General features: G+C 34.5%; 1 protein-coding gene across 1 annotated transcript in view; it reads right to left on the reverse strand.

Annotated features, from left to right (window-relative positions):
* Positions 1-12,944, reverse strand: part of LOC122815018 (kinesin-like protein KIF21A) — a 1,294,913-nt gene that overhangs the window by 314,448 nt on the left and 967,521 nt on the right. The window contains exon 28 of the mRNA XM_044087270.1: positions 4,459-4,595. Within this exon, the coding sequence (XP_043943205.1) occupies positions 4,459-4,595 (137 nt within the window). The remainder of the gene's footprint in view (positions 1-4,458; positions 4,596-12,944) is intronic.

The raw sequence follows: 12,944 nt of genomic DNA on the forward strand, positions 1-12,944 counted from the left end.
CCACACAGGCCCTACTCTATATTTATGTTTAAGAAGAATATTTGAAAAGGATTATTTTTTCTTTTTGATTAGTTGTATTTCTTTATCAAGCAGCTAGTATATTACAGTGGAGTGCAATATTCTGTATATTATGTTATTTACAAACAGTACCCTTCATTGCACCCCCACCTAATGGCTCAACCTCCTGAGCTCACTACATGGGCAGAAATAGCCAACACTGCAGAGTGCCCAGCTTCGTTTGATAAAGGCAGTCTACTGAGCAAGAATCAGAGGACATCCTCCAGTTTATGCAAACTCAGAATTTCACTGACTAAGGCAGAAACAGTGTGCTTAACTGTACAGACTGCAAGAAATAACTGTGGGCTTGATGTTTATGTATGTTAATGTACCCATAATTTTGCATCAATAAAGATGCATGCATATCACCACATGCATGATCTTCCAAGTTTTTTGTAAAATTCTGTCTAGTGGGGAAGATAAACCCAACCAAAGAGCCATTACAGTGGGTGTAACATTACAGCTCCGGATTGGCAAATGTAGTCACAGTCTCAATTTTCAGAAAGGAGGACACGTAAGGCATTCCGATCAAAGATGACTCATGCTCCTTATCTTCCCTAAGAAAAACTGTGCCAGAATGCTGGAAGAGATGTATCATTTGACAGTTAAGCCTATTATTCAAGAACAGCAAAGCAGAGTTTCTTCCGATCACAAAAGACAGGGTCAACTCTTTGTAATTGCATGGACACTATAAAGGTTGTGGGAATTCATCACTATGGTTTACACATGTTTTGTATGACTGGGCAAGGAATACAACCATATATTTGTTTAGAAAGATGTGTCAACATTCTCAAGGCTTAAATGTATACATTTAAAATGGGAAGAGAACTCCAGCAAGGGTAAGGGGATAAATTACCAAGACAAGGAGAGTAACCATTTTGGAGGTGTGATGCTTTGCATATTTGTTATTAGCAAATTGTGTTGCCTCATGGCCTTGAATGATTATAATCTCCAGCATTCATGGGAGTAAGTTTGATGTGGACTGTGGCCAACGTTCTCGCCTGTAAAAAATAGTAAACTGCAGGCCAAGTATGTAGCAGCATCATATGTCTCCATTTTAGAAGATTTATCAGAATGCAGCACCATGATTTTTAGGTCAGTCTGATGCTATACTCTTGAGAGGCCTCTGGTCTATTGCTTTTATTGACACCTTGAGTAGCCAAGTAAATGACAGGAAGGCACACAAATGTTGCTGCATCTAAGTGCAAAATCGGGTGTTCTGTACTGACATAATGGAGTTCTCATTCTGCAGTTTCACATTAAAGCCTAATGGTCCTTATTTGCAAAATGGTTACAGTGTGCCTCACTTTCTGAAAACCATGTTCAGTATTCCACTGTTCAATGTCTACTCATAACAGCCTTGGTCAGTTTGTTGGGCACTTTCACCTGCGCAGGGTGGCTAGCATTCCATCCCTTGTCCTCTGAGGGTCTGTTGATGTCATGAAATCTCACAGCCAGTAACAAATGCCCCCAAAGCTGTGCAAACAAAATGCATCTTACCACACATAAATGAGTAGCAACATTACTTCAAGCCATCAAATGCAATTTTTTTTCCTACTAAAAGCTGTCATTCTCTTCTACTTCCCTTAATTTGTAGGAGGGGTAATAATGTCCAGGTCACTTTAGAGACATTCATGACATTGTGAACACTTCTGGTGAGCAAACTGCTCCAACCTTTACCATGGAGACAGGAATCGTTCACCCTGATTAGTAGTGTCTCTCCTTTTCCCCATTCTTACACAAGTGATGAGACAAACAGCCACAAAATGCTCTCCTTTTGAGACACTTCTTCCAGTAGACAGCTAGATAATGAAACCAAGATTACAGACTTCACAGTTGGGAACAACACATTTTCAACTATCCGTCAGTTATTGCTCAATACTGTTGAAGTAGGAAAGTTAATTTCTGTAATTATAGTTTTTTAGACTGCCAGCATCTTCCCCAGTACCACTCCTTTGATCTAAGACTTATTTTTAAGTCAGCGCACTTATCGCCTTCACCATTTTTTTAATTACCATTTTAGTGTAACCAAGAGATTCTTCAGTTTGATTCTCAGCTAAGGTGCCTTTTGTGAGGAGTCTGCATGTCCTCCCTATATTTGTGTGGATTTTCTCCAGATGCCACATTTTCTCCCACATTCCAAAGACATATAGTACATGGATTAGGTACTCTAAATTTGACCACAGTTGTGAGTGCATACAAGTGTTGAGTGTGGTATGGAAGACCAACTGTAGGAGGGCTAGCCACCCAGTGGTGTGAGCATTGACTCCAAATGATTGCCACTATTATGTCACCCCAACCCCATGTACAAAAATGATGGATAGACTCTACTATGACCAGGAACTGTCAGAAAGCGAGTTATCACTCAAATAGCTTAAGGGCTGTTATTCCACCATTCCACTCTTGGACACAAACCTTTAATGACGTTAGCAGGACTTGTGCACAGTCCTAACCATTTGCAACAGATAACTTGATTCCAAATCAGCATTTTCAGTCATCTAAACTATTTTTTTTTCCTTCTAACACAAGACAGCCAACGGCCAAAAATTAGTCACCAATATCTCTGCAAAGAACAGTAATCAGAAAGACATTTAGTCCATTGACCTTAGGGAGATCTCCACAATCCCAAGTTGCTTGTGGTGTCAACCTGGCTTTGTGATTGTCAGTCATCCTAAAAATCCATTTTTTATATGAAGGAGGTTGTTGATGTCCTATCTTCAATACAAATTTGGTTGCATCAGACAATGACTTCTGATTTAAATACAGAAAGGGTAGGGATCACACCGCTCGTACAGTCTGCCATTTATACTTTGCTATTGATGTAGCTGTCAATCCAAATACCTGCCGACAGATATTAACCTTTCCATTGAACTGCTCTGTTCTACTCCACGCACACACACGCACGCACACATGTAATACAGACAGTCCTTATCAGGGCTAATTTGGTGTACAACAGCAAGGCAATGGCCTATTGGGTCAGGAGCACCAGGTGACAGTTTCTAGTAAACGAATGTGTGACATGGACACTTATTACGACCATCGTAAAGTCACAGCAGTCTCCATGATTCTCACCAAACTTACAGAAAAATGCATGAGGTAAATGCTATTTCTGGTGTTAAATTGCGTAAAGGACAGCATTAGGTTCTTAGAATTTCAATGACACTAACCTGGCTTTATTAGCCTCTGGTAATTGAAAGAAACCATTGCATGAGAATTTAATCTAGTACCAGTCTGCTCTTAAATGAAACTATATCTTACTCATAGGAAGTCAGACACACTGGAACCATGTGTTACAGCAGCTAAAATACTTGGCATGTTTTGCACCTCTCAGACTGCAAATAAACAGCCTACAGAAATATGTACCCTCTGCTCCAAACAGGAAAGGTGATCGGTTTCAAAGCAGGTTGCATTAGTGCCAATGAAAAGTAAAGCATGTGTATAAAGACATAACCTGTTCATCTCCAAGTACCCTCATGCTTCCAGAGATTATAATACTGAACACAAGGAAGTTATTTTGTTCAAATGTCAGCATGTCATGCAAGTAAGGAAAGGGTGGCACATAGTGTTTATACACATGCCTTGAATTTTAACAAGTTCTCTGTACATACCCTAAAGGCTACTATCAAGTGAAAAGACATGGTTCTTCCTAATACTACTGACTACAGAATGAAGAACCTTAAAGACAACAGTGAATGGATTACAAACTTACACAGAAACAAATGCCCTTGAGATAAATTGACTACCACTTACCTTGTCTCAGGACAATAATGCAATGCATTAACCACATAGTTAACAGAACATTCCTACCAATTATGCATACAATATTTTAAACATACCAGATATGCCACATGAAATAGTTCATTTGGCTACCTCAAGAAATAAATATTTAAAGAAAATTTGTATAATCTAACGCAGGATTTGAATTCTGGTACTCATACTTGAAGATAACCACAGAACAATAATCTCAATATATAAGCAAAACTGCTGCTTATCCTGAGCAAAGTGTGTGTGTGTGTGTGTGTGTGTGCGGGGGGAGGGGGGGGATTACAGAAGTTTGTACAACTTTAAAAATCTTTGCTATACCCTACATACCTAACTAGTACTATGTCACTTTAAGGCAGCACAAATGTTTCTGTGGTGCACAGCACTGATGTTTATTTTGAGGTGTCACTTCCCAACAGACCACATCAAACACCAAACATTAAAACTATTATATCACTTTGAAAGAGGTTAACAGGTAGCCTCAAACATACGGGTGCAAATCAGCAGAAGAAATATGACAATTAAAGGCACAAAATTCAGTGATCCGGAAGGGATTTTTACTGTGGGAAGAAAAAACCTTTACTACACAAATTATGCTTGTATGTGTTATCTCTTACTGTCATATAATTATCAACTTACCCTTGGATCCAGTGAAAAGAAGGTCATCTGTTGCATCAACACAAAGAACAGCTTTAGTGTGCCCTTCTGCTACATGGATACACTGAAGAGGTACTGTCTTAGCACTCTTAGAAAGAGGGAATGGATTGATCACACCCCTAAAACAGTAATTAGATCAAAAAGAAAACAGTGTTACACTTTAAGCCTCAGTCCATTTCTTTTTTTTTTTCAACAGCATTTTTATTAGAACATTTAGAACAAATAACAATCAAAAACATGTTAAAACAGATGTACAATAAAGTTTATATAACTTGTGAGAATGACAAGGATTGACGTAATCTAAAAGAAAAAAGGAATTTCAGAGCTTTGGTATTTAAGCTGTTTGTTTAATAAAAAAGTGAAAGGTAATGACAAAAAAATAAAAGGGAAAGACAGTAAAGGAAATAAAGCTATTAATTATAAAAAAAAAACATACATTCTCTGCTGAAAATGTCTACCATTATGCCACTATAGTTAAAATTGTGACAAACTCTGATAGATATTCACTCAGACTCACTTTTCTGAAATTTAGGAACAAATCTAAAAGCTTTTAAGAGTTTGGCCACAGCTGTGAATCTTTCACAATGTAGAGGTTCTAACTGCAGCTAATGTTGAAAAAAATTAGTGTTTAAAAAAAAATATATGTACATTTCTTTTGTATGAGAATCAAGATGGAAGATGAAGAATAGCCAGTTGCCAGTCTACATATTTGACATCTATGATATGACTTTTAATTTTAGTTATTAATAAGGACCAACATTTACCTACAGGATTACAGGATCAAAACGTATGTAAAATAACAGCTTTTTCTTCACCACAAATATTGCAAGTAGTGGAATTACAGTAATGAATGTTCTGTTTTGGGGTAAGATATACATTATTGAGAATCCTGAATTGTGTGTAAAATATATATTTTTTAAAAGGAAAATATTTTCTACTGTAGCAATTTTATAAGACAGTTCTGGTTAGACTTCCTTTCTAAAGGAGTTCAGAAAGATGAATATAAACAAGAATTGTTAAACTTAAAGTCGACTGTTAGTTTATAAGCCGTGGACAGGGATTTTTCTTGTAAAAGAGATTCCAACAATTGTGTTACAAAATTAATATCATCAAAATGGGTTTGAGTGTATGAGTAATTAAACTCAATATAATGCAAAATTTGGTTTAAAATAGAACTGTAGGATTTCTGGGAGGTCCATTAGAGATCTTATCTCTTCAACTGAATTTGTCTTCCAAATCAAAGTCCTAAACTGCCTTTTGTTTAATTTTAGGGAAATGTTTTAAATTAATCATTTTATCAACTAAATGGATATTCAGATTAAGATCGATTGGTTGGATTATTGAAAACATTTTTTTTTTATTTTTATGACATCCATTAATTTGTTAAAATCTTTAATCTCAAAAAGGGATGTATTTTTAATTTAATAAGAGAAGTTTTGATAAATGGAATTGAAAGGATATTAAAATTCAATGATGCAAGACTCATGTCAGAGATTTACTCAAACGGGGGGTAATGTGATTGGAAGTTTTTAAGATTAATAGCCATCCACAGTCTTGTTTTTGTGTCCTTATAATTAAATAGTATAAATCAAAGTCAGGAAAATTTAAGCCACTCAAACATTTAGGGCAATTAAGTTTATAATGTTTAATTCTAATTAATTTAGGGCTCTATAAAATTTAGAAAGTACAGATTCAATTGTTTTGAATTTAGAGAGAGTGACAGTTTGATTTAGTGCTCTGAACTGGCATATAAGTTTGAGTAAAATATTTATTTTAATAATAGATATCATTGATAAAAATGAAAGTTTCATCCTCGACCACCTACTAATATCTAACTGAATATTCTCTCAACAGTTATTTAAATTCATTAAGTTGTTAGGTGATACTGTATTGGAAAAGGATACTCCAAGATATATGTGAGTATGTCTTATTTGTAAACCATTCTGGGATATGGAATCTAAAAAGACATTATTTGATAATGGAAACAGAAAAAATTTGTCAGAATTCATTTTATACCAAGTAAATTGGAAAAATGCTTACAGCTTGCATTATTTTGGATAAGTCTGTGTTAGTCACATTTTAAGTAAATATTTATATCCTCTGCAAAAACACCGTAGGGAACAGTAAAACAAATAAAAGGAATATTGTTGTAAACTTTTTGAATTAAATAACAAAACAGTGGTTCTAAATATAGATTAAGTAGGAAAGGAGAAAGAAGGCATCCTTGCATTACTCCATTATTTAAGTGAATATTTTTTGATACTTTTTTATTTATGACTGAGTGGAGGGATCTGCATATAATGTTTTTATGTGATTTATAAATGTAACTGGAAAACCAAAATCATCCAAAAATTAAGAAAAGAAATGTAAAATTCACTCTGTCAAAAGCTTTGGAGGCATCTATAAATAGGTGAACCATTTAAGTCTGTTTTTTATCATATAGGTGTTGTAGCAATAAAAAGTTAGAGACTGCTCTGAAGGTTTGTCTATTTTTGACAAAGTCAGATTGATCTGGATGACAGAGGGACTTATTTCCTTCAATCTTTTTGCTAATAATGTGGCTAATATTTTAATGTAAGGCAATTGGGCAGTCATTTTGCATAGTGATTATATCTTACCTATTAATATAGTTTTTGATCGATTAAGACATAGATCCAATATACCATGTTTCAGGATATACTCATAAACCAATAGCAAAATCTTAGCTAAATTAATTTGGAATACCTTATAAGATCCCACTGAATACCCATCTGGTCCTAGGGCTTTGTTAGCTTTAAGTAATTTCATTGCTAATTGAATTTTACTTAATGGAATTAGTTTATTCAGAAGATTATAATGATCTAGTCCTATGGATGGAAAAGATAAAGAATCAAAGAAGCTCGTATTGTTTTTTTTTTAACTATATCATTGTTATATATTTGATTATAGTAGTTATAAAATATTTTGATGATTTATGCATCTTTAGTATATTTAATATTATCAACAATTTACTTTATTATATTGGAGGTTTTGTGTACTTTTAACTACTTTAGAGATGAAGTTTGAAGGGGTTTGTGTCCATTCTGAGTATGCTGCTAAAATTAAATTTTTGTAAAGTGACACTTGTTGAGTATGGAAAGTTATTAATTCCCGTTGACTTTTTTTTATTATTTCGAGTTCTCTGGAGACTACATAATTCTGCAATTATTGAGAAATAAGATTCTCGAGTTTATTAATTAGATTATTTAAATACTGCTTGTTTTTAAAAGTTGCTTTGCTAATTAGAAGCCCTCTGATTTCTGTTTTTAAAGAGGCTGATTAGACACCTGATTCTGATTTATTTTCCAATAATAAATTGTAAAACTGAGAAAGTAATATAATAATTTCCTGTTTTATGTCCTGTTGTGGAGAAGACTGGCACTGAGGGTCCAAGGAGAAGAATAACCAGTCAACACGTCTGAATCAAAATAAAGTAGCTGTTCCAAAGTTTAATAAAACAGCATAAAAATGTTACATAAAACAGCATAAAAATGTTAAAAACATCCAAGAAAAAGACAAGCTCTTTCACACCTATCCAAGTGCTTCTTCAGATCTAATAAAACAGGTTTAAAATACTGCCTAAATACACACATTTCAGATCTACCTTTTAAGGTCACGTGACCCAAATAGTACTCTTAAATGAACATAGTAATTTAGACCCTTCCCTCTGTCACTTTGTAATTCTAAAATCCATTTAGTTTCAATACATTCTGTTTTAGTGCTAACATCACCACCTCTAATGCTGACATTAAAAAGTTGTAGCACAATAAACTTAAAGTTATGCGCATTTCCAGCAACTAAAATATGTTTTGACAGTGCATTTCTTTTACCTTTTCTAGACACATCATAAATGTGTTGAAATGCATGGTCTTTCAAAGCTCTGTTAGTTGCAGCTCTTACAATTTGCAAAGAAATTGAATTTATACACCTGCTTAGTCTCAGGATGCTCAAATCTATCAGTAGTTTCAATAAACTGACACATATTACAATCTCTACAAGGGTGAGTTCCTATTCTATCAGTAATCCTTAGTTTCTTTTCAACAGGTTTATAGCACAATATTTTTTCTTAAAGAAGTATTGTTCTTAAAACAAAATTTAGGAACCTCACCTAAAATAGTTTTGTTTCTATCATCGCATGTAAGGACATGCCAGTGTTTTTTAATAATTTCACAGACAGCTATCATTTGAGAGGGTAATGCTCATTCTCAGAGTGTCTCCTTGTAAAACCCTATAACTCTTAGCCTCTGGGTCTTGATGAGAAAAATGTGATTTGGCCTGGGCATTCTTATCAAATGGAACACCCAATTGTGCAACTATTTCATGCTTTTGGTAGCCTCTACTACTAAAATCATGCACCAGCTCATCAAAAGCAGATACCATACATTCATCATCTGCATTGAGCCTTTCATACCTAAGGAGCTGTCAATTCAAAACATTCCTAGGAATATGTTCTGGGTGCATACTCTGACTATGTAAAATATATTTTTTTGCAATATTGTTTTGTAAACTTGAGTGCCTAAAACATTCAGTTTATTGTTGATTTTAACATCTAAAAACTCAATATTCTCAGCAGAGAACTTAGGGCTAAATCATAGGAACTTGGTCTGTTGCAGGTATTCAACAAAATCATGCAGCATAAAAAAAGAACCTGCCCATACAAAGAATATGTCATCCACAAACCTGGCATAGTATGGAATATACTGTTAAAAAGGTTGCTCTCATTAAAAACAGTGTCTCTCCCAATGAGCTAGCACTAGGTTTGCATAGCTATTGGCACAGGGTGTGCCCATTACTATGCCCACCCTCTGCTTGTACAGCTGATCATTAAAAGTGAAAACATTGTTGTGCAAAATCAAATCAAGAAGTAAGCTTATGAGATAAATATATCCTGCACTATAATCAGAATATTTAGACAAGAACAGAGTAACAAATTCAATCTCTGTGCCATTGGGTATGACTGCGAAAAGTAATACCACATCTATTGTAACCAAGAGAAAATTGTCACTACTGTTGGCACTGGACCACTCAAAGCTGTTAAAAAGTGCTTAATATCTCTAAGAACAGTGTTAACTTTATCTAATACTGGTCATAGTTGCTTTTCAACATAAATAGAAAAGGGCTTAGTTGCCCAACTACTGCCAGAGACAACAGGCCTCATCAGAGGATTTTCCAGGGATTTATGAATTTTGGGGAGGCCATGTAAAATATGAATGGTAGGATATTAAATCAGAAAATATTCAAACAATTCCTTAGTAATGCTACCTTCAATCAACATATCATGTGAATTAGAACAAATTATTGATAACAACTTGTAAATGTCAGACTAAGAGCAAACAGGATAAGTAAAACTATCAGATAGCATTTTACACATGCTCTCAATGAATCTAGAGGTGTCCATCACAACTATGGCGCCCCCTTTGTCAGCACGTCTAATATATTCATGTTCCATCAAAGTTAAATCCATGAGGGCCTTAAACTGTGTTTCTGTATGGTTAAAAAAATCTCTATGATGTTTACTTTGCAACAACTTACATATATCTTGTTCACAAAGTTTCAAAACCGTCTCAACCAATGGTGGATTCACCAGGACAAACTGACTAGGTCTCTTAAAATCATCACTCTGAACATGGAGTTTAAACCATACATCAGTTTCAAAGAAACACTCCAGACAAATAATCTCAAATTAGTGAATACATCACACAAAGAAGAGCCTTTGGAAGGAATAAAAGAAAGGCCCTTGTTTAACACTCATCGCTGTTCATTTGTTAAAATAATGGTGAATAATCAAATCCGTGGAATCTTTCTCCATACGGCTGGACCAAGATCCAGCGGGCCTATATCACATAGTCAAAGTTTTATAACTTTAAACACGGAATGTTTGAACCATTCCGTTCGAAGTTACAACATTTCGACTACTGATAAAAAAAAAAAAAAAAAAAAAAAAAAAAAAAAAAGAAGTAAAAACAAAATAAACTGTTGTAAACCCCCCTGCACCTCCACACCCCACTTAAAATATACTATTACTTAAACATACCAACTCCGAGATCATTCTATGCATAATGGGATAGTGGATAGTTTAACTTTTAGTGTAGATGCCAAACCACAATTTGTTTCAGGGAACATTTTTTTGCAGAGACTTTTACAGCTGGAGTCTAAATTTATTAACTTTGGGAATTTAACTCATTACAACAGTCAGAGTACATATTGCACATCAATTTATTTTTGCTATTTAACATTTTCTAAATGTTTTCTTTAAATGTACTTTTTTGAATGTCTTTAAGTGCCTTTTCAACTGGGGTTATTTTTATATGAGGTTTTGTGGCCAAACACAGTGTTAAATGGAACACCAATTATTTTATTTAATTGTTTCAGTGAGTGCTAATTAGCACTTTCTATTGTATAAAAATGACTGCTGTGACATCATTATTATTTTTTATTATGGTTATTTTTTGGTTTTGTTTTTGTGTATGATACATTTTGAAATTCAGTATTTTAAAGACAGATGTGAATGTTTATTTTATTAGGGACAAGGCTTTATGTATTCAATATGGCTTTAAGAAAGTGGTTAAGTAATATGAGTGATTTGATTGGTCAAACAGTAGCAGCTGTGACTATTTATATGCATTTTAAATGCAAAAATGGTTTCTAAAGATGTTTGCTCACTTAGCAAACAAAAAGCGCTTCAATAAATTGTTTCATCATGGTTTCGTTGGTTTGTGACGTTGTCGAACTGCAGTGACCGTACTTCACTTGTCTGTGTTTTTTAGTTTCTCTGGTTTATGTTTGACTACTGGCCCAGAGTGGTGATATGTCCACAACGGACCTTGATGTAGAGAAAATAATTCAACCTTCAGCACACAGCAAAGATTTGGTGGCAAACTTGGGGTTGTTAACCCCACTCATTCATCAACTTTCACAACAAGTTGGAAGCCTTATAGCTCATCCACATGTGGATGAATCCTTAATGGCATAACCCAGATTTTCTATACCTTTGGAACAATGTACATGTAATAATGATGTGAATTCTTAAAGCTACTGTCAGGTGGTTTGAGGTGTGCTGACTGAGATGAACACCGCAACAACTGGATGGAGAATTAATGTCACGTCCTGGCTTAACTAACTGATGGGATTTCAACACACACTACTGAAGGAATTTGGTAACTTATGGCAATCAATGAACAGTTTTGACAGCAAACTACTTAAATGTAGGAAGTTGCAGATTGAAAATGCGTACTTTTTCAAATGTATAAAAGCAAAAATGGGTACCCAAGGGTTTGAGAAAATTTCTGACTGGGTTAGCTCCTAATTCCACTCTGCATAAGAATTTAGAAGATTTATTCAACTGGCAGGGAGGTGAACTTATGGAGATATTAATGAAACAATCAAATAGGCAGAGACATGTTGGTAAGTGAAATTACTGAACATGATAAGGTCATCACCAATGACTTGTTGTTTCAAAACTCAAATGAACAATATTAAAAGATTTTTTCTGATATTGATAAAATTTCACTTACTATAAAAGCCTAAAAAAAAAGTAAATTTGAAAAAGACGATATTGGTTACCAAAATGTCTTCGCTTACCCAAAACCGAGTAGTGAGGAGGATAAAAAAAAAAAAACAAGGTTTTGTGGATGAAAATGTTACTTTCCAATAAACAAGTGTTGTGGATCATGAATTTCTCCCTTTAGAACTGGTCCCTTTAAGGTGGTTGGAGAGGCTGAAAAACTGAAGGAACCAACAAGGGTGACAATAGGGCCAATCCAACTCTGGTTTGGGCATCCATTACCTACAGAACAGACCATGACGGAAATACAGCAGGAGGAGACCCTAAATTGTTCCTTGTTCTCTCTAGACATGGAACTACCTGTTACTGAAAAAAGTGGTCCTTACATTTCCTCTAATATGAATGACGATTTTAAAGTTTATAATTTTATGGACAACTTATACAGAAGAGAGCATGGTGACTTGTTAAGCAAACGCTTTGCATTTGTTCATTCAACTAGATTAAAAATTGAAGACCTGGCCATTGATTTAAAGATTTTTCTTAGAAAACTTAATTTCAAATCGACGTTTCTCAACAATAAAATAAAGAATGTTTTTAATGTTTTATACAGGAAAAGTCTAAATAACCCCCCCTTTACCACTCTTTGATTTTATTTGAAAAACTTTGTGAATCTGACTTAAGGCTTTGCTTAAAACTAGTTTTAACAGATCTGACTTTGTCTCTTTCTGAATACAACTTGCTTAAAGAACTAAGGCATAATAAAAAAAATGTAAGGGTAATGAAACCTGATAAAGGTGGGGAGAGTTGTAATCATGTACAAAGTTGACTATGTCAACAAGATGAACGTGCTTTTGACAATGACTTTTTATGAAGAATCATCTCAACTGTGTCAAAATCACATACACAAAAATTAATTGGATTTTACAGGACATCTGACCGGGGACAG

The sequence above is a fragment of the Protopterus annectens genome, chromosome 11.part0 (genome assembly GCF_019279795.1).
Source record: "Protopterus annectens isolate FY-2018-M chromosome 11.part0, PAN1.0, whole genome shotgun sequence".
Classification (NCBI taxonomy): domain Eukaryota; kingdom Metazoa; phylum Chordata; order Ceratodontiformes; family Protopteridae; genus Protopterus; species Protopterus annectens.